The 22,838-nt window shown below is 44.0% G+C and overlaps 1 protein-coding gene across 15 annotated transcripts in view; it reads left to right on the forward strand.

The window, feature by feature from the left end:
• Positions 1 to 22,838, forward strand: part of KCNMA1 (potassium calcium-activated channel subfamily M alpha 1) — a 727,105-nt gene that overhangs the window by 643,227 nt on the left and 61,040 nt on the right. For all 15 annotated transcript variants that reach the window (XM_081790521.1, XM_078434452.2, XM_078434451.2 and 12 more), the window contains 3 exons: positions 6,650 to 6,773; positions 10,798 to 11,022; positions 14,253 to 14,445. In XM_081790521.1, coding sequence (XP_081646647.1) covers positions 6,650 to 6,773; positions 10,798 to 11,022; positions 14,253 to 14,445 — 542 coding nt within the window. The remainder of the gene's footprint in view (positions 1 to 6,649; positions 6,774 to 10,797; positions 11,023 to 14,252; positions 14,446 to 22,838) is intronic.

A 22,838-nucleotide genomic window follows, 5' to 3' on the forward strand; every position in this document is an offset into this window, starting at 1 on the left:
TGCTTTAGGCACTTGTCTTCCAGGCAAGCTTTTTGTGTTTCTGCTGTAGCAGGGCATTTAGTTCACTTCCTCAGATTAATTGATGGCAAGTGGCATTCCTCGCTCTGCAAACCCTCAAAACAATGATCTTCTATTCTTTATTTGAAGTCAGGCATACTTAATTTCTAGCTGTGGACTTTGGAGGTGTGAGCTAAGATTCAAGAAGCATAGATATGAAAAATTTAACTCATTGGAGCTCCTTGGTTGCTATAAAAATGAGGGTATTCCTGCACAGAGCCTTCAGATACCGGGACAAGGCAAAAGCTGTCCCAGGCTTAATCGATTATTGAGGCTCTCCTTAGCACGTTGTCCTGACAAAGGCTCTTGGGGCAATTTCGTACTGATTATTCACACAAGCTGTGCATTTCATGAATGCCCGCCATGCTGGTCTGCCTGTCTTTGCAGCTCAGGGCACTGTACTTCAGGGCTCTGCAATGGAGAAGGAACAAGATCCAGCTGCCTCCTGTAAGTGGGAGGGGGTGGAACGGGGCCAAGTGGCATTGGCTTCCGGTCAAGACCTGTCTGTTCAAACCTTGCCTCTCCTCTCTCTGGCTGAGCCACGTTAGCCATGTTACTTATCCAGTCTCTTTCCCAGGCACACAAATGTGTAGTCACAGCAGAAATTACATGCAAGTGTTACCTTGATGAGTAAATCATAAAAGGTAGGTAAAAATTTCAGCCCTGCAACATTTGTAACAATTCAACTCACAGTGGCTAGCCACTCATAGTAGCAACAGTAGTAGAAATAATTGTAGTAACTCTGCATTTGTATTATTGAAGTGCTCTACCTTTACTGTCTCCTTTCAGAAGAGCTACAAAGAAATGGGTGGGTTGTTAGCAGAGTATAAAGAATGATAATAATAATGGTAGTTAGCACTTCTTAAAGGAAAGCTCTGTGTCAGGTTCTATGCTAAGCGCATGACAGGACTTTACTCATGGAGTCCTCAAATGGAATCCATTAAGTCATGATGGTGATTAACACTCATTTTACAGATGAAGACATTGAGGCAAAGCACAATGTAACAAGTGGTAGATAAGCCAAGATGTGGAGCCACTGTGCCATATCATCACTAAGGAAATAGTGGTTTCCCGCCCTCAGTGATCCACCCCCAAAATGTACCCTTTGGAGAACGACTCTTGGTTCAGATGAATACATTAACTAGCTGGTGCACAGGCTTCCTTTTTCTTTTGAGCTGGGTTGTCATAGGTATTGATCCAAAAATGTGGATACAAGTTAAAGACTAGAGAGAAGTTCCCTCTTAGATCTAATTATACACGTGTGTTGGGGTGAGGTGGTGCTGAGGAGGGAAGGGACATGGCCCAAACTCTTTGAATAAGATATTGTGTATTTCTGGTATAGTTCCACGTATTCCTAAACTGGTGGCAGGATGCTTTTCTCCATGAAGTGAATAGGTGAGACTGAAGCACAAGAAGGGCAGCTGGGGTTCCTTCTAGGGTCTGATATCTGATACTTCATGCCCCTTTTTCAAGGTGGACTCTTGTATGAGTTTCCTAAGGCTCTGCCATGTATTCTTGTGGTCTTAAGTAAGATATTTGCTATTGTTGTCTTAAGCAACAGAAATTGATTTTCTCATAGTTCTGGATTTTGAAAGTGCAAGATCAAGGTGTCAGTAGGGTTGGTTCCTTCTGAGTAGGAGAAGGAAGACTCTATTCCAGGGCTCTCTCCTTGGTTTCTAGATGTCTGTCTTATACCACTATCTTCACATGTCACATGTCTTCCCTCTGCACATGTCCATGTCTAAATCTCCTCTTCTTATAAATTAAGCAGCCATATTCAACTAGGGCCCATCCTAATGACCTCACTTTAATTTAATTACTTATTTAAAGGCCATATTGTACAATATAGTGACATCCTGAGGTACTGAGAGTTTACAGACTTTGTAAACTCAGTGTACAGACCTTGTGGGGGACAAAATTATGCCCATTTAACAACTCTGCAGCAGATAGACCTCACCTCACGGCATTCCTGTTATCCTAAAATAACGCATGTACATGGCTCAGTGGTAAATGACAAATGAGCCTTGAATCAATTATGGTGCATTCTATGGGAGTTGAGATTACTTTGTGAGTTGGGCAAATGTATAAAATAATTAAGATAGGAAAGACAATATCTAGTATTGCCCTTGATTCCAACTAAGTGGTCATTGAGGAATTGTCTGAGGACATTTGAATGGGTTCTCTTAATCATTTTGTGAATCAGTGATGCTGGGATGCTTTGTTCAGAGAGGTTTCTGGTGGTCTTCCTTTCTGTGTACAACAAACTGCCAGGTTCTTCTCCTGGGCCTCCTCTGACCATGGCACTGTTGGTTGTTGTGCTCAGTGGCAAATGCTTGAACTTTCTTTTGTTTGTATAAGCTCCATCAATCTCAGTTTAGCAGCACATGTTCCTGTAGCCAACTGGCTCTTCACTGTTCACCTATGTCAGAGACCTCTCAGGAGTTCAAGTCAACCTAAGCCACTTGAAGTTACTACAGGAACAGACATGGTAAAGAAATTTATCCTGTCTGGCTCAAAGTGGTTATGGATGCTCGTGTTGCTGGAATGAATCATATTCCTCCCAGATGGAAAAACAGTTATGGTCCTTCATGGAACTCTAGAGTGATCAGTCTTAATTCTTCCTATCTCTCATCTTTGCTCCAACAACAACCTTTCTTCAGTTATTTAGTGCCTTCTGGCTTTTTGATGTCTGGCAGTGGCCAAGTATTTCAGAATCCTAGCCTTGTCTTCCTCAGTGAGAGAACAGTGCTTCAAACCTTGAGAGTCTTCTAGGTTCACCCAATGTTTTGAATGAAATCTCTATATCCCAGCTTTTCTGGAATGTCTCAAGTGATGAGAAATCCACTGCCTTGGGACACAACTCATGTCATTTTTTTTTTTAAAACCTTCCATTTTTTATAACATTCTTTGTGTTTGGAAACTTGATTTTTGTTCTATTGAAATTCCACACATGGTTCGTCGCCTGTTCTGAATCAGTTGTACACAATCAGTGGATTCCATCTTCCATTCGATGACCACCGTTGCACATCAGAAGACAGCTACTGTATGGGGCGCCTGGGTGACTCAGCCAGTTGGGCATCCAGCTTCGGCTCAGGTCATGATCTCACAGCTTGTGAGTTCAAGCCCCACGTCGGGCTCTGGGCTGACAGCTCGGAGCCTGGAGCCTGCTTCGGATTCTGTGTCCCTCTCTCACTGTGCCCCTCACCCGCTCATCTCTGTCTCTCTCTCTCTCTCAAGAATAAATAAAACATTTTTTAAAAATTAAAAAAAAAAAGACAGCTAATGTGCCTGGCCTGAGTCTTCTATACCTCAGGTTGGGCCAATACCACAGCCAACATCTTCAACCGTGGTTGGGGGTGCCATGTGTGGGCTCATTTGGGCCTCAGTTCTCTGAGCAGGTTCTAATGGCTGCTAGTGGATCAACACTAAAATATGCTTAGATTGCTCCTCACCTTTCAGGGCTCAGATAAAATGTTACCTTCTCTGGGAAGCCTTCCTTAATGTTTCTCAAATACCAGGCAATTAACAGTTTCTTTCTTGGTATTATCATACCACCTTGCATGATATGACACTCATCACGGTGTATCACAACTATTGATTGACATTTTCTCTTTCTTGCTGTATTATGACCCTCCTTTTAACTAGGGACTGTGTCTTCATCATTAGGATATCTCCCATTCATGAATCAAAATAGGAAATTTATGTTTATTGGTTGGTTGACGATTTAAGAAATCAAAGTTTGAATTCCAGGTACCCTGCTGGCCAGAAAAGAAAATATCTTTGTTTGAGATTTTTCATGTTCTTCAGATAAAACTTTTTGAGGAATATCTTGGATTATACATTTAAGTTATCCAGGCCAGGGTGAGAGGTGTATAGGGAGTACCTACTGCAACAAGGCATACCACTGAGACTTCTCTGATGCTTCTAGATATTCCAGTGCCAATCATGATTCACAACCCTAGTGTCAAACTGCACCTGAAACTAATATAAAATTGTATATCAACTCTATTTCAAGAATAAATAGGATTTTTTTGAAAAGAAATTATACCTGCTTTCTCCAAACCCTAGCCCCAGTTTAATGAGGCTTGACATTAAAAAACTATCTTTTTGGGGCGCCTGGTTGGCTCAGTAGGTTAAGTGTTCGACTTCAGCTCAGGTCATGATCTCACAGCCCGTGAGTTCGAGCCCCGTGTCAGGCTCTGTGCTGACAGCTCAGAGCCTGGAGCCTGCTTTGGATTCTGTGTCTCCCTCTCTCTCTGCCCCTCCCCCGCTCATGCTCTGTCACTCTCACTCTCAAAAATGAATAAATGTTAAGAAAAAATAAAAAGAAAACAAAAGGCTGTCTTTTTTCTTCTTATTGAGGGACGACTGATCATCAGCCTTGTTTATTTACTTTTCTAAGATGAAAGTTGGAGGCCTTTGTGACCAAAGAATGATTCTTTCCCAAAAAGGTAGGGAAGCCGAATGTATGTTCTTCCACCCAAGACACATATTTTCTAGAAGGAATTTTGGCCAGCTTGCTATATCATTTGCTTGCTTGCAGATTTTATGTAAATATTGTCCTGGCTGTCTTTTAAATCCTGAATACATTAGGGGCAGTACTCAGACCTTCTTGAGATAATACTTCCTCTCCAACCAATAAACTGGGCAAGAGAATTTGAACCTGGTTCTATTTCTCTGAGGTAAATTTATTAAGATCCTCTTGCAAAATATGTTCTTCTAGGGCTGAGAAGAGTTCATTCTGTTCATTTTCTTAAATCTCTTCTCTTTGGTGGTTTCTATCCACCTACCTATCCCAGATGGTATCTACAACAACTATTGAAGATTCTTCAAGGATAAAAAAAATCAAAAGTTGCTCTTGCCCTGATCTGTGACCAGTTCTTAAGAGAAACTGCCATTTTATTTTAGCAGTTTTGACCGAGTTCAGTATTTGAAAGGTGGCCTGGTAGTTTACAACACCTTAAGACCTCCCAACAGCTCAGCTACTGAGACGCTATTCCAAGGTGGAGTGTTTTTCCCCTTTGAAGATTATATATGACAGTTCCTATAGTAATCCAGCATGTTTGTTGAAGGTAACTTTGCAGGATTGCCTCACAGGGTATTTGTCATTTGGTATAGACTAAAAGCAAATTCTCAGGAATAAATAAATGCAGCGAGAATTTTCCCATCTTGAGTGAGGGTGGAAGGAATATTGAAGGGAGGGGAATCACAATAGATATCTTGAAAGATTAATTCTAGGTCTGTGGACCATTCCTGTCCCACTCTGTGTAGTGGATATATAAGTGAGAAGCATCAGAGAAATTTCAGAGGGAGAAATACTGAAAACTCAATAAAGATTACCCTTGGATGCTTGAAATAGATAACTTAAAAGGTAAAATCACTTGATAGTAAGTTTTTGGAATTTGGACCTATTTATATTTTCTGTCTTAAATTGGCAGTGTTATTAGGGAAGATAGTTCCCCTGCAATGAGAGCTAGGTATTCCTGGAACATTGTCCCAATTATATGCGGTCAATGTTGTAGAAACCCAAATGACCTCCCCCCAAATGGGAATATGAAATCACTATCACAGATGGAACCTGACAATGGACATAGTCCAAGCTGTAGGAGTATATTTCTTATGCTGTAAGCCTGTTAGACCTGCCTGATTTTATTATAATTCCTAAGGTTGTTGGCGAAGATCTGCCAACCCACTGGAGGGGAAGTCTCTAGAGCAGCATCTTCCCTTTCCACCAGTAAACAAGGCAAGAGAGCGAATTCAAGACAAGTTTATTAAGATGCACCTGAGCGTGAGCTCCCATCCAAGGAATGCTGCAGCAGGGAGGTGAAGTGGGGGTGGGGGAGACCGTCATTGGACCGTTAGTGCAAATACAGTTGTCACGGCAAGGAGAGAGGGTGTTGTTTAGTATTGAAATCATGTATTCCAGATGTGGGCATTTGGTAGTCAATCTGCTCTGAAGTGACATGCTGCTGAATCTTTAAAGGGCTTCAGCCGGGGAGAGCAAAATCTGATTGGGCAAATTGCTAAAATATTTAAAGTGCAGCCTGTTAAAGCTTTTACTGCGAAGAGCATCACGTCAGAAGTTGTAGTCAGAAAGAGCAAGTAATTGGCTTTCCATCCTCATGCCAGTCAGTCAGCATGAGGCTCTATTCCTATTCCTTCCTCTTCATTGCCAATGCTAATAACAACCCTTTGGTGTGAGTGTGTGCATGTGCGTGTGCGTGTGTGTGTGTGTGTGCATGCGTGCGGTCACTGGGGAGATTGGATAGCTGGTAAAATGAGAATAGGAGGGAGGGATATCCATGAAAAGGAGGCTAAATCCACAGAATGACATGAAGGCCATTTTAGAGAAATAGGAACAGGAGGGGAAGGTAGAATTATTAGCTGATAAAGGTCACCTGCATTTCCAAGTGGCGATGGCAGTTGGGGTAGTTGTCTTTCAAAGAATGGGTTCTGTAAGCAAAAGAATGGCCTTCAGTGACAGCCACTTCCTGTGCATCTTTCAACTCCTCTGAGATGTAACTCAGGGGGCACTTTCCATTTATAATTTATTACATTTTCCACTTAGGTTTTCTTGTCCTTTTCTCCCCAGGCATGACCCCTTGTTAATTCCTGGCAATGATCAGATTGACAACATGGACTCTAACGTGAAGAAGTATGATTCTACCGGCATGTTTCACTGGTGCGCACCCAAGGAGATAGAGAAAGTCATCCTGGTGAGTGACGGGCCACAGAATCCATGCTGTTCACTTCTGTCCCAAACTACATTTGCCAGGAATGGGTTTCCCTAACTGGATGTTGGGAAGATACAGTCCCTGGTCCTAATTATTTTTGATAATTAAAATTAGGGACACATCAAAGCAACTAGAACCCTCATCAGAATATGAACCAAGGATGGAATTTTAAATCTCTGAATATTTATTGGCTCATCATGATAGGGGATGGTCATGTGCTGTGTGAAAGGCATCATGGGAGGCAGTAGGTACTGTCATCCCTACGAATGTGGCTCTGCTTGGCTTCTTTACACCTTAGTTCTCTTTTATCTAAGAAGGTGAGATGAGATTGACCCTAATCCCTAGGGTTGTACTGAAGAGTAAAACCCACACGGGACTCAATAGTTACTTACTATTATTATCATTATTATTATGAAATGCCATGAGAAAATGTGAATGCTACCAATATAAGAAACAATGTTATTTGTTTATAACAACATCTTGCATTCTTCTAGGTAATAGCCTTGCGTATTTGGGATCCTGCCTAACGCATGATGCAAAATGCATTTGGCGATGATGACAACGATGACCCATGCATGGGTCTATCTCGGGGAGGTGGGAGCTCAGAGCCCTGTTTTGTGGTTGTGTCATCTCGGCAGCAGCATTGGGCTTTTTCTGGTCTGTCCTAAGAATGTCAGCCTAGAGAACAATCCATCTACTCTCCAGACTTGTCTTGTTAACAGCTTTAGGTTTGAATGCCCACACCAGCTTCCCTACAGTTCATTGTCTTGCTAATCCATGAAAAATGGATTAATAGGAAGGTCAGGTGGAAGGGTTCTTTCTCTTTTTCGCCTTCTCATTGCAGATCACTGTGCCCTGCTTCTTTATGTCAGCGGGGAAAATCCTATCATTTCTGATATCATGGCCACCCTTCTTAGAAAAGGAGTCCCTCAGAATGGCTTTGTACTCTAATCCACCAGACTTCCCTGCGTTTTATTGGAATGTGTGTATATGTGTGTTTTCTCAGTTTAATTATAATCAAGCAATTAAGAGCCAATACAGGGTTGTGCTAGAGACTGTCTTGGAGGTGTGAAAGTCACAGACAAAAGCACAGAAAGTCAGAATTCTCAACAAACAGCAATTGTCCAATTTACCAGGAGCGCAAATGGTTCTAATCACAAAGGTGCTCTGTGTATTTACATCCTGTTGTATTCACTGCACTTTTGCCCTGGTGAACCAAACTCAGAGTGGCACTACCCATCTGTGGCAGGTAAAAGGGCTTGGTGCTCTATCTGGAATCCGGGGTCTTAATGGCTTGCCTATATTCCTGAAGAGTGTATGGCTAGTTGACATCCAAACTGAGTTCCCTTCTGGCATGAAAGAGTTTAGGGAAGTGAGTTACTACCTGTCATCTGAAAAATAACATCATTTAACAAAACATTTTTAACAGGCCATTTATGTGCTAGGCACTGCTCTTGTTGCTGGGGGTACAGTCCCTGACTAGCTGATGTTCTAGTGGGGCAAAGAGAAGATCTCCAGGTAGATGATGAGTATAGAAAAACATTTCAGATACTGCTACAGTGCTATGAAGACAATCAAGCAGGGCCATGGGCTAGAAAGGGACTGGGAGGTGCTAGTTAGTGTGGTCCAAGAAGCCCTCTCCAAAGTCACACTGGAGCAGAGATGAGCATACTCAGAAGAGCCAGCTGTGTGAAGATGCTTTGGGGTTGCATGTACCCACTGGATGCAGGACACTAACTGCTCTGGGGGTTAGAAAATATGAAATGGCCTCAATCTTGAGGAAATGATCATTTAATTAGAAGATGTAAAATGTAACCATGGAACAATATATTTAAAGCTGTGTTATGAGGCACAAGATTCAAATCTAGAGGAGAAGGACTAGGATGTATCTAAGTGGCCAGAGAAGTCTTATTGGGTGCACGCAGATTGTGCTTTGAAGGGGTTAAGGCGATGAAGGCCCAGACTGGGTTAAGCCTTCAAGGATGTGTAAGAAGCACAAGATGTGCATGTGAGTTGCTGTACTGGGTCTTAAATCTGGCAAAATCAGACTCTCCAGGAACTGGGGTCTTGACAAGATTCTGTGGGTCATGTTACTGTGGCCAATCTAAAGATTGGTATTTTGGTCCCCAGAGCTAAGCTCCTGTGGTCAGCCACTTTGCTAGATGGTGCCTTCCTCACCTCCCAGTGACTTCCTCAACTCCCCAGATTTCCAGCCCCCACTCTGAACCCAGGTTGTATTCCTGAGGCTCACTGAAGAGAGCTAGACTCCCAGGTGACCTGACCAATTAAAAGTAATTAGAAACCCCATCACAGCATGTTACAGACTCACTGGTGCTCTGTTGGTGGTACCCAGGCACTCACACTTCCAAGCAGCCAAGATAACTAACTCCAGGTCTTGTCCATGAAGCGGTGATGTGGGATGTGACTTCCCAGTGGGTCCTTCTTGGTCACCATTTATAAGACATTTCTTACAGCCCCTGTCGTAGGTATAACTGTATTATCACAGAGGGAAACCGATAATGGTGACAGCCCCTGCTTTATTGTAACGATCAGGGAGTGAAAGCTAGCTTCTTCTTCTCCTTGGGGGTTACTGTAATAACCCTGACATTGTCGTGAATTGCAATATTGGCATTTAGACAATCAATACACTGGTCAATTCTAGGGATTAAATCAAGCAGAGTTTGATATGTGCAGTGGACATTAATATGCCTCCCCCAAAGCATTGTGAGCCACATGGGACCATCCAGGCATGCAGTAAGTGGAGAGGGAGCAAGCAAGGCAAGAATAGGAGGCATTGGACCAGAAGGAGAAGCAGAGGAAGGCCCACTAACTGGCCTCCTGCGTTATTCTCTTCACTAACACAGTGAGCAAAGGGGCAGCAGTGGCTAACCATTTGTGTGGGAAGCTGGGGTCCTCCTCTCACTGGAGCGATTTTATTCGTTTATTTGTCTCCTTTGTAGATCCAAACCTAGGGTTGGGAGAAGACATGGGCTTGTTTCTCTGGCTGACCTTTCTCTAGATCCTTTTAATTGTTATTTGGGAATAGTCTTGTGACTAAAGTAATAGTCTGATGACTTTCACAGGTGGGCCGCTCCAGGCAGTCCCTGGAAAACTCAAGGCAGCAGTAGACAGGGGTCAGCAAACTCTTTCTGCAAAGGATCATATAATAAATAATTTAGGTCTTGCTGGCCATACGCTCTATGTCACAGCTAATCAGCTCTGCCATTGCAATGTAAAAGCAGCCATAGACAATACCTAAATGAGTAAGATTGGCTGAGTTGCAATAAAATTTTATTGGAATTTAAATTTTATATAATTGTCCCATATTATGAAATCTTCATTTTTATTTTTTTTGCAACCATTTTAAAATGTAAAAACCAACCTTGGCTCACCAGCCATGGCCATACCAAAGCAGGTTGTAGACCAGATTTAGCCTATGAACCATAATTTGCCAGCCCCTGGCTGAGGATGTGATGTTCTACCTGTTGATGTGATAACATAGTGTGAAATCCCTTTGATGAGTCTGGAACTCAAAACTGAAAATTCTCAAGCTGAGACTAGCATAGGATCTGACCAATTTAATATCATTTCAGCAAGAGAGACAGCAAAGACAACTCCTTTTATCAAAAATTTCATGTGAACTAAGATTTCTCTTTTTAAACAACATAAATATTACTATTCTTTCATATTTCCCCCCACCTAAAAATCATCAGGAAAGACCACCTGCTCATATGTATGATGGTATAACTTTCTTAAATCTTGTGACAAAGAAGGTCAGGTTATGTGTGGGTATATGTTTACATATATTTGTGACCCCAGTATAATGCACACACACATACTCAAATTGTAAGTTTATGTGGCATACACGTAACATTGATGAAATAAAAATAATAGCACAGTGTAAGCACTCAGCAAATGTCTATCTTTATGAAAGTATTTTTTTAAATACTTACCAAAACACTGTGAGGTCTTTTCTCCAATGCTGGTGCGCTTTTCCATGTTGCAGACTCGAAGTGAAGCCGCCATGACCGTCCTGAGCGGCCACGTCGTGGTCTGCATCTTTGGTGATGTCAGCTCAGCCCTGATTGGCCTCCGGAACCTGGTGATGCCACTCCGTGCCAGCAACTTTCATTACCACGAGCTCAAGCACATCGTGTTTGTGGGCTCCATTGAGTACCTCAAGCGGGAATGGGAGACGCTTCATAACTTTCCCAAAGTGTCCATATTGCCTGTAAGTCCAAGGTCACATTATCGATGCTTTTTCCTTCTTTTCATTGACAAAAGAAAATCCCAGGTGGATATAGTAGCTGTAGCTTTGATCATGCTTCCGCTTCTTCATCCGGTTATGGGCCTGAGGACTCAGCCCTTCCCTTATGCTCTGTCTAGGAATATCTAAACCCTGGGAGACCTTATTAAAAGGAATTTGCAGCCAAGTTCAGCTGCTCATCAAGCATGAAGTTTAGCTGATACCAAATGTATTAACCATATCAATGTCTATACACTCTCTCTCTGTCTTGCCTACCCAAACCTAGTGCTTTGAGATATTATGATGCTTATAGCAGAATTTACTTATGGAACTATTTTTAGCATTTTATTTATGATATTATTAATGCTTCTGTGAATCTTGGTCATATTGCTTTCTGTTTTTAACTAAGTGGATTTAACAGAGTTCTTTCTTTATTTCTGTTGTATGGAAGGCCAGCCCCTTCCTCTGGCCACTCCCTGCCTCCCATTCATGTAGAAGCCTAGCAATATTTTCATAGGCTTGTATGTGTACGCACACATATGTGCATGTGATATTCTTGATTGAAAAATATGCTAGGGCCCAAATCTAAAAGGAACAGTTTGAAACTCAACAATTTAGTGTAAAGATGCAGGATACATGATCTAGGAGGCACGTAATTATTTCCTGATCATTAATCAATATATTTTTCATAAACTTTTAAACAATTCTAGATTTAGGAAACTAGTAAGCTGATTTAGTAAACACATGTAGTTAAAAATAATCACCTGAAGAAAAACAAATAGTCATACACATAGAAGAGCATAAGCAGATATATACCTTGCTAATTTCAGTCATGTTAGATTTGATTATGTATTTCCACAATTATTTTTGTACATGTGCTTTTACACATGGTCCCTTGGAACACATGGACTGGGTCTAAAAGTGTTTTGTAAAGAGCTTATTATTTTGCTGGGCTGTGTGTGTGTGTGTGCACGCACATGTGTATGTGTATGTGCGTGTGTGCACATGCACACAAGTGTGCATTCTGTATGTATGGGTGTTGGGTGTATGGGTAATATTTGGTGTGTGTGTGTGTGCATTCTGTGTGTGTATATGTGTGTGTCTCCTGTGTGCCCTTGTATACATGCACTCACCTGTTGGCCTACATATGAATGAGCTCTCATATTTGCTGGTCCTTTTTAAACCCTCCGAAATTTAACACACTCAAGCACAGCATATTGTACAAATGGGCCTTCCTCTATGTCTTCACATATTTCATTGTTTAAACAGTGCCCCACGTATGGAGTCAGTCCAGAGAAACATGGTATTTCTATATATGTCATTGGTATTTCTTGAGTTTTGAAATCGTGTGTATACAACTATGCAGGGATTGTCTTATATCACAATTACTGCTGGATTCCCTACAAGGTGAAAATTAAAAGAATATGAATAGGCAATTGAGGCTTATGCACTGGCAAAATGATTCAGGAAGTTGGTCAGACTTACTTTGTACCAAGTGATCCCTGGAAAAGAGGGATTCTTCTCCTCTCAGAAGATACTGCTCCAGAGGCTGGAATTAGTAGCTTCCCAGCCCCAAAGCACTAAATGCCTCTTGCTCCATAATGCCACTTTGCAGCAGTATTTTGGGGCCTGAGAGCAGAATCATGTCTCTCACTGAGGCTTCAAAGGGGGTTGATGGTCTCAATCTGAGCGGCCAAGTTCCATCATCCCAAAGCCCCTTCTCCAGGAAGGAGAATGGGAGGAAGGCATCCGGGGATATATGGGGGTTGGCAAACCCTCTCCCTACGTGGTCAGTGAGTTGAAGTCAACTCAAATCTTCACGTAGGCAGAGCAGAAGCTGGATCCAGGCTGAAGGACCAAGTATGTGAACTCCAAAATGATGCCACATGGCCCCTGGGGAGCCCTGACATGGATGGCCTGATTAGTTCTTCTGTGATCCCTCCTGAGGACACAGAACGTGTGGAGGTCATGCCTCTCCCCTCTGACACTTAACCCTTCTTTCCTACCTGTGCTTGCCTTCTCTTCCTCTCTGTCATTACCTCCTTGTTCTGGGTTTTTTTTCACCCACTGCTTTTTTGTTGTTACGGGATTTTAAAAAATCTGTTTACTGGCTTATTTATTTTTAATTACACCGGTAATATACAAATACGTTCTTGTTATAAAATATTCAAACAAGACAGAAGTATGTAAAGTCAAAAACAAACTTTTCCCTTTACCCCCAATCTTATTCTCCTCCCTAGAGGTAATTACTATTATTAGTTTAGTGTATATTTTTCCTTAAATTTCTCTCCAAATGTACATGCATTTACTAGTGCATTCATAAATATATAGTTTTATTTTGTGGGTTTCTTTTTACATAAATGAAATAATACTTTTTAAATGATCTAGGACTTGTTTTTTTGTGTTTTTGTTTTGCACTTATCCCACTATTTTAGAGATCCTGCCCAGGCTACACCTACATGGAGAGCTGTTTTGGTCTCTTTACCTGCTGCATAGACTTTCCTTGTATGTATGTCCAGTGGTGTATTCAACCATCACTCTGTTGTTGGTCAATTAGGCGATTTTCTTGCGCTTTTTTTTCTCTTGCTGAAAATTTACAATAAAATTATATGACTTGAAGCTTAAGTTCTTCCCCCCTCCCCTTTACAAGATGCACATTAATTCCATCCCTCTCACGTCCTCCAGGTTGAGCAGTGCTATCAGTCCCACCTCATCATACCATGCTCACTGGCTATTTCCCCTTGGCTGCATTGGAAATTCTAGTCAGAGCTGCTGTTTTTGCCCGAGACAGAAGTGACCTGCTATTAAATAAACAGGCATTTGAAACCCACCCCCTCGTTACATTCTGAAAGCCAGAGGTTGCCACAGGACAGTTTCTTAAATCAAGACAATTTCCAGGCAGGAAGAAGATGTAGAACCCTGGCATTATTCCTCTCCCTCGTTTGTTAGCAACGGCTTGATTGAGTGTGGAGAGCAAGCCTGAAATGCCGCCATCAGCACCGACTACCCTTTAGATTAGCACACAGCTCCTATTCCCTTGAATGTAGTTAGGCCAGCTTAATGTCAAGGCATAAAAAAGATACTTGTTAAATAATTTCCCAAAGCTCCGGCTCCATCTTTAATTTGTTTTTATTTTTTTTTCCCCTCTTTCCCTCTCGTCCCTCGGCCTCACTTTTGCTTCTTCTTTTTTTTTTTCCCTTTCCTCGATGCCAAAGGGTACGCCATTAAGTCGGGCTGATTTAAGGGCCGTCAACATCAACCTCTGTGACATGTGCGTTATCCTGTCAGCCAATCAGAATAATATTGATGATACTTCGCTGCAGGACAAGGAATGCATCTTGGCGTCACTCAACATCAAATCTATGCAGTTTGATGACAGCATCGGGGTCTTGCAGGCTAATTCCCAAGGTAAGGACAGCCTGTAATACTTCTCTGCTGTGCCTACAGGGGACAGGGGCTGGCAAGAGGGATATCCTTCACTCAGTAATTCAAAGAGGCTCACACCAGCCTGCTGGCAGTAAAACCTGTGGTCCGGGTGATGGCTTTCAAAGGGGCATCTGCCGCGTCTTCTTACCATCTCGGGAAGCAGGCTTGAGAACACCTGAACACCCACACTCCGAATAGCCTGCCTTCCCAGAGAGGAAAGCAGCCTTTCAATTGCCACTGCCCTCAGTCTTCCCAAACAGTGGCTCTGTGACCCGGGTCACCAGCTAAATGTCAGGCACTGAAAAGATGCTGGCTGAACAATTCCTAATGTTTCTCTGCAGTATATATTTTTGCCATTGACCTATGTTAAGCGTTGCCATTGTTATAGCTGCATGGGGGTGTTAAGCTTTACCTTGTTATCCGCTGACCTACGGATGGTGACCCCCGGACAGCGGGGACTATAGGGACACAAAAAGTCATTTAGCAAGAGGTGAGGCTCATCAGCCCACACGTTCTCTACAGCAGGCATGCCAGAGTGAAATGAGGTACATCCACCTTCTCTGCTCTGCCCCCATCTTCCCTGTCATTTTCTCTGGGATCCTGGGCAGATAGCTGCTAGTAAAGATGTCATCTAGAAGTCTCAGAGAGGCAGCACAGCAAAACCTTGTAACAAACAGCTTGACTAATCTGAGCCTTGGCAGGACTGCTTCTGCGCAGGCTTGCCATGAACTGCAGGATCGTTGTCATAAGTGGTCTGCTGGATGGGTGACATTGGGTGCGTGGTGGGGGCCTGAATCCCATCATTCCAGGACCAAAGGTGGAGGGAGCACAGCCGTGAGAACTCTAGCTGCTGGGATATGAAGCGCGACCTTATTGACGGGATAAAGTTCAGCCCCATCTTGCAGCCCAGACATGTGCTGCTGGATCTTTTGTCAGCTCAGCACCAGCACCACCTCCTTCCAACATCTGCTCAACAGTGCAGCAAAGCTGGGAACGGCAGTTCCTAGAATCCTCTGCCCTGTACAGTTCTGGGCTGGAGTCTGCCAAGGAGAGCCGGGCACTGGGACGAGATCTGGAATTTGGAAGAGACAAAGAGACCTTGATTCTTTGGAGGCAGCGGCAGCCAGACCCTGAGCAGATGCGAGGTTCAAAGCAGCTTTTAAAGGAGCTTTCTGAGAATCACTGGCTTTGCTGCTAGGGACTGAGGGGCGTGGTGTGGCCTTCTTCGAGCTGCCTGGAGATCTGCAGTACCTCCTGTGGGGCTTGCAACTTGGTGTTGCGAGTGCAATGGCTCGTGGTGGCCTCTTTGACTTTTGTTCCTACAGCCCTTCCGATGGTGGCATCCACATCTAATTTTCTTTATACTTGGAATAGAGTGGCTTCTATTCTTGATGCAACCCTGACTGCTACGGTCTGAAGCCTGGTTTTCACCTCTCCACTCTGCCATCCTCTGCCTCTCCCCCAGATCTAAATCTTGGTATCCACTTGATCAGCTGGGCCTCAGGTCATAGCAACATGTCAAGGCTCTAAAAGAGAGTCTTACCTACCCAGCTGTGTACTGGAGAGCCAGAGACTGCCTTCTGTCCTGCCTGCTCAGGGAGCACAGGTGACAGAGGATATGAGGAGACAGTAAGTTGGCCTTCTGGGAGGTGGAAGAGCCAAGCCACCATTTGGTTCCTGCCTTTAAGTAGTTGTTCTTCCTCATGTGTCCTCCCAACTCCGTCCCAGCATGGGCGTCCCCTGGGGAGCTTGTTAGAAATGCAGAATCTCACGCCCACCCCAAACCTCCTGGGTCAGAATCTGCATTCTAACAGGGTCCCCAGGTGACTCATGTGCACTGCTTTAAGGCACAATATTCTGCACGCTAACAAAGCCCGGTCCAGTGAACACGCTGACCAACCCGATTAGACGCTCCTCTTCTCCTGGCGGGAGCTAGCAAGGGGAATGGAAAAGAGTGGAAGCAGGAAAAGCGCTCCCTTCGGTCGGGGGGTGGGGGGCAGTTGGAACTGAGCAGGAGGGGCCGGAAAATACTCCCTTTCCCCAGCATGTCTGTTTTCTCCCAATTCAATAATTGTGATTGTCAAGGTCCATAGATCAGAATCTCAATGCCTGATTGAGTTACGTGTGTGTCTGACATGGGTGTTCCTTCCAGCTCTCATAAACCTGACCCCAGCCTCTCAGATCCTATATGATGGCCACGCTGATAAAAAGGCTTCCCCTCCCCTCTGCACATACCTGATTCTCAAAAGCTTTCTTTACTGTTTTAGGACAGGAATAAGCAAGGAAAATAGGCTTTGGCGGGAGATAAGGAAGAAAGGGAATGGGAGCATATTTTTCCTGCACAAAGAAGAGAAGGGCACTCCTTCTTTAGTACACCCACCCCCCAGACACACACACATACACACCAAAGGAGGCCAAGGATGTACCCCATGGCCAGGGGCAATTTTCAGATTCTTGGTCAGCAGTGGTGTGGAGCCCATGCCCCCCAGCAGCCAGCAAGCACTTCATTCTGCTCTCAGTGAGAGACTGCCAAAGCTACCGGCACACTGAGCCCATATTTCCCCTTGTTTTCTTACTCTGTCTGCCCTTCTCTTGTCCTTGGTTTCTAACACCCTCCTCTGGGGACACTCTGACCTTCCAAAAGTCCAGCGGTGGCCATCAGCACAGGAAGTGACTTTCTCTCTGATGGGCAAGTGCTCTGTATTCATCTTGGGCTGCTCATCACATAGCCCACTCCTTGGGTTTGTCCCAGCCCATGGGGCTGCAGGGACAAACTAGGTTTCCCTGTCACTGTCCCTCCGTGAGAACTGTTTGACCAGCTGGAACACTCATCGGCCTCAGATATTTTAATTACCCTTCATCTAGGTATTTGTCACGACCACGCTCCAAGTAGATTGGAATTACAGGGTACAAAATGGATTTCGTGTTACTCTTTGCATGTTGGGAAGCAAATCTAACTTCCCCTGAGGGATAGCAACATAGATTTCTGGCCACTGCTACCCACTTTTCACCACTATTTATTCTGCAGTCCTTATGAAGCTGCATCCTCGGCTTTGTCTTGAGAGCTACATTACCATTTCTCCAAAACTCAGCAGGACAGAAGTGTGGACTCAGGGCAAGCGTGTATGCTCTGGGGCCAAAATATCCATGCATCTCAATGGAAAGTTTTTCTAGCATGATACCATGTAACATGAAAAATGTACCTTCACATTGAGGAGGTAGAGTCTTTGTTGAGATTTGGGTTCAGACACTTGCCAGTGTGCATTATCTGGTCTCTGAGACTAACAAAGCCTCTTTTTCCTCTTCTCTATTCACATTCCCTTTTGGTGCCACTGTTCTAGCCCACATGGTGTCAGAACTGACCCAGCCTAGGGACTTTGGACCAGACGCTTTCTGAAAAGATCTGAGATGTGATGGCTGGTTGTCAAAAACAATTACAGAGAAAGGTGGCATACCCCATGCTGGATGGTATATCCGATGTGACAGTTGGGTCTATGAGATGCAGTTTTAATATACAGCAGGCAAGACTGCAGTGACAATTATATAAAGCAGGTGAAGCTGCTTCTTGCTGGTCAGCAAACATCAGCTCAGAACCACTTTACAGCTCTTTACCAGCAACTAAGTGCCTTTATTTACAGAGCGCCTGTCACTTCCCTTTGGCTGGAGAGCTGGTATATTATTTAGCACGTATTTATCTGGGGAAAACATTTCAATTTAAATCAGCTGGTACAACAGTGGCTCTTGCCAGACTGTTTCCCTGTGGTTCTAAAAGACAAGAACTGGCCTGATCTTGAAAGGGAGGGTGGGTAGAGGAAGGAAGGGCCCATTCTCAGAGAGCCACTTGAGTCAGTACCTGAAAAGAGGGGGCATGTGATTGAGTTTCCCTTTGTGCTTTTGAATCACATTATGAAATGAACATCTTATAGTTCCTTCCTGGCTAACCTCCTAGTGAAGGTAACTCTTAGAGAAAGAAATAGGAGTAAATGAGTGTCTGCTATGCATCAGGCACTATAAAAGCCCAGAACACAAAGATGACATGGATTCAGCACTCACCATCCTTGAGGGGCTCAGGTGAGTGGGTGAGATACCCCCATAAACAATTACCGTGCAATGAGACAAGGATGAGGCTAGAAACAAAAGAGCTCCTCGGTTTATACACTTCAAGGGGTTGCGAAAGTTTCCAAGAAGAGGTGACGTTTGTGGATGAGTTGAATACATGTGGCTCTTGAGCACTTGAAATGTGACTAGTGTGACTGAGGATTTTTTTTTCTCCCTTTTACTTAATTTAATAAATTTGAATTTAAATACTGGCATGTGGCTAGTAGCTACCATATTGGATGGCACAGGTCTAAGTCATCAGCTTGTTGCTGTTTTAAGGGCTGGGATTATAGGGCTGAGATGACAGGACAGCTATAGCGATGGCAGTCACAAGGGCCAGGCAGAGATTGAGGTGGATTTGTAACAGCAAAGATAGCCCATTGAAGGCCAGTCAGGTGGGATGGAGGTGTGGATGAGCAAGGATGAAGAGCTGGTAATGAGTTCTGAGGTTGACTACTAGGTGGATATAAAGTAAGCTGAGGGCTCAGGAGGAGAAACAGGCTCGGGGCAGATGGCAAAGAATATGGTCCTGGTTCATTTGAGTTGACAGTATATGTAGATATCTAACAAAAAATACAACCATACCCTGACTATATAGGGTTAAAGTCAGGTTTGAGGTTGCAGACTTGGAAATCATTGGTGATGGATGGTGTATAGGCCTCGAGAGTGGATATTTCCCAGAGATAGAAGGCAGAGCAACCAAGAGAGAAGGGCCAAACCTGGAACCTTGGAAATGTCAACAGTGAAGTGACAAACAGAAGGAGAGAATCCAGTGAAAGGGCCTGAGGGCAAAGATTGAGGAAGTAGGAGTGGGTACTATCAAAAGTAAAGGAGAAGAGAGTTGAATAAATTCCAGATAGCAATTTAGGGTGTATCCTAATTAAGTGTTGATGCATATGTTTTCTTGAATAGACTGTGAGCTCTTTGAGAGGCGAGGACCATTCTTCTTTTGCTCATTTTCATGTCCCCAGTGCCTCTAGCACAGGACCTGACACAGAGTTGACATGCCATAAGAATTTGTTGGGCTGCACTGATCTGAAAGAAAGCAATGATTAGCACTGTCAGATACTACAGGAAAGTCAAGTAGATGAGGTCCGAAAAGAGGCAATGGTGCATTTGACCCTCAGGAAGTTGTTGACGACCTTGGCAAGAGCAGCTTGAGTAGCTTGTTGCCAGTGGAGGCTGGCGTTGAGGGGTCTGAAGCATTAATGGGAGGTGAGAAGTTGAAACCGTATATTACTCTTTCAAGTGCACATAGGGAGAGAAATAGGGTATTTCAGGGGAATCTTGTCAAAAAAGAGATTTCCTTTCTGTTTTTAGAATGTGGAGAAATCCACCATATTTGTTGGCTGCAGTAGACTGAGGTGAAACCCCATTGAGAGGGAGAGTTTGAAGCTTTAGGAGGAAGTCATTATATGATAGCGTAACAGAGAGAAGCAGGAGAAAACAATGTGGCCTTCAAAAGGAGGATTGGCCCTGGTCCCTCTGAAACGGAAAGCTAGATGAGGAAGATTATAAGCTGGAGGCAGTCAGATGGCTCTCCTTTCTTCACAAAGCTGCCAGTTTGGTTTTCCTTGAAGATCTGAGGGACCGGGACAGTTGGGACTGGGAACTGATGGTGACAAAGGTTCAGGGCAGACATTACAGTAAACATGTAAGGAAGCTGGCTGGAGTGAGGTGAGGGTGTGAGTGAGTGTTGGTGAGGGCCAGCTGGGGTTGGAATTACGAAGGCGTTATAGTGCCAGTCAACACAGCTCTGCGATCTTCTCTGCAGCTCTTGGCAGAAACAGCAGAAAATGTACAAAATGGCTTGAGTTTGGGATAGCAATTCAGAGGAGGCGAAGGATTCCATGGAGCTGTTCAGAGGATATTAAAATGAATGGTCGCCAGGTCTAAGATGATAGATGGGGAAGTCAAACCAGTGTTGGGGCTTACAGACTGAGAGGCCATGACAAAGCAGGCAGTTAATCCCTGTGATCAAAGAACAGGGTGTGAAGCAAAAGCGTGGGAGAGCTGAAGCATGGGAGGTTTGATGTGAGAGAGGAGTGTGTGATGAGCTCGGAGAATGAAATATTGCAGATCCTGAACAGAGTTTGGTGGTATTATGCTCATTTTGCATGCGGATTCTGGGTCTAAGGCAAAGCCCATCTGACCACCAGCACCACCAGCACCACCAACAACTGTAATAATAACACTAATGCTTATGAAAGTTTGCTGCCATTGCATGATAGACATTTTGCCAATTGAGACGATAAGGTTTTCACCCTTGGCCACACATTGTATTCATTTGAGAAACTTAAAAAAAAATATCGATGGCTGGGTCGCACCTCAGCAACTGTGGTTTAACTGATCTGGGGTACAACCTGGACATTAGAAGCTTTATAAACTCCCAGATGGTGCAGCCAGAGTGGGAACCACTGCCCGAATTGGTCCTCTGAGGAGGCATATGTGGTAAGGAGGTTACCATTTTGATTGGAAAGGGAGGAAACTGAGGCCTTGAGGGGTGAAGTAATGGTTTTCACCTGGGCCTTCTGGTCTCCCAGGGATCCTAAACTTTACTATTTTACTTCCTTAGGACAATGCTGTTGGCTCAGCTTGTTGGTCTGCCTTCTTTCTTTCATATTTTCTGGACGGTCATTAGCTTCCTAAGACTAAAAAAACCTTAAGTGGAGAAAAAGGGGCTTGGGGTTGTGCTGGAGCCCAGGTTCTAGTTTCTACCAACTGGCTGCATTTGTCATCTTGTCTCTATCACATGTCTCATGGTGATAAGCGAAAGATATTAGTTGCCCAGTGGACAGGCCTTCCTCCTGACCACAGCTTTTGACAGACGGCCAAGCAGAGATCCAGCACTATGCTGCTACTAAACAGCAACGTCGCTCACCCCCAGGGCCAGCAGTGTGCTCCCTAAAGAGCTTGGGTCTCTTTAAGAAGATGGAGTGTGTGTATTTCAACATCGGGGTTCATTTTGGATGTGGTGTGAAGGTTTCTCTGTGGTTCCCTTTCCTGTTACATGCTCCGCATTCCTCAGATGCATGCTGCCTGTCCCCAAACCCTTATTAAGCACCTGTTGTGTGCTCGGACTGTGCATGGCAGACACTGTTAGAGAGACAGGGATGCGTGAAGCACATTCCCTGTCCTTGCAACCTCCAATGCAAATGTGCAACTGCTTCTGAATGCTGGTATATTACCAGGAAAGAATTACAGTCCATGGAGGCAAATATGGGACAGGAAGAGAAAAAGGAAGAGAGTGGGTTTGAGAGACATTTTGAAAAAATGAATAGGATTTCAGCTGGTAGAACCAAATAGAGCTGGCTGCAGTCAGAGAAAAGAATTGAAGTAAGGGGCAAGGATGCATGGAGATGTGTTCGAGGGACAGTGATGAGTACAGTTTGGCTGGAAAACAGGGTATGTGTAAGACAGCAGGGAGGCCTGAGGCAGAAATGTGGGTTAGGCACTGAGGGATTTTTTTTTTTTAATTTTGAGTTATGAAGCTATAATTATTCAGTAGGCACTGGGGAGCTACAGCAGGTTTCAGAGCAAGAGAGTGATGGGATCAGACCTGAGCTTCAGGGAGATTGATCTGGCAGCCTGTGAAGCATTGTTTGGAGTGGGAAAGAAGAGAATGCAGGGGTCTGGGTAGGAACTGTGGTTATCCAGGAGATCAGGAACCTTGAGCTGGAAACAGAAGGGGAGACTATTTTACTGTGAGACATAGTAGACGTAAAACAGATTACGTGATTATCAGCTTCCTTCTCAGTGACAGAGGATGGTGATGAGCTCATAGGAAGAGGCCTCAGCAGGCAGGGCCTGGCAGCGGGAGAAAGTGGTATTGGCAATGTTGGGTTCTAGCCATGGTTCATTTCCATGTAGACTTGGCAGAAAATCCAGGTGACCATGAAATGCAGATGGGTGGAAATAAAGTCCTGCATTCAGGAGAGGGTCACAGCTAAAAGTCTGCCCCATGGCTTATTCTCTATCAGTGGAGTAGAACCTTGGAGAGAGGTATGAGGAAAGAAATGTGAAAAGCAGAAGGATGAGAAGCACCTTAGAAAGGGCAGAGAGGAACATTTGTAGAAGTCAAGGAACCACAAGCTGAGCTGGGCTCCCAACTTCCCAAGGGACGGAGAAACATATGTCACAAACCCGAAATGAATGTCCCCTGCCTGCTTTTCTTCACCCCTCTAAATTTATTTTTCTGTATTCTGTGCCTCTTTATAGCTACAAGTTAAAAAATATATAATGGCTCACACAAACACTCCAATAGACACACAAGCATG

The sequence above is a fragment of the Panthera onca genome, chromosome D2, assembly GCF_046562875.1.
Source record: "Panthera onca isolate mPanOnc1 chromosome D2, mPanOnc1 haplotype 2, whole genome shotgun sequence".
Taxonomy (NCBI): domain Eukaryota; kingdom Metazoa; phylum Chordata; class Mammalia; order Carnivora; family Felidae; genus Panthera; species Panthera onca.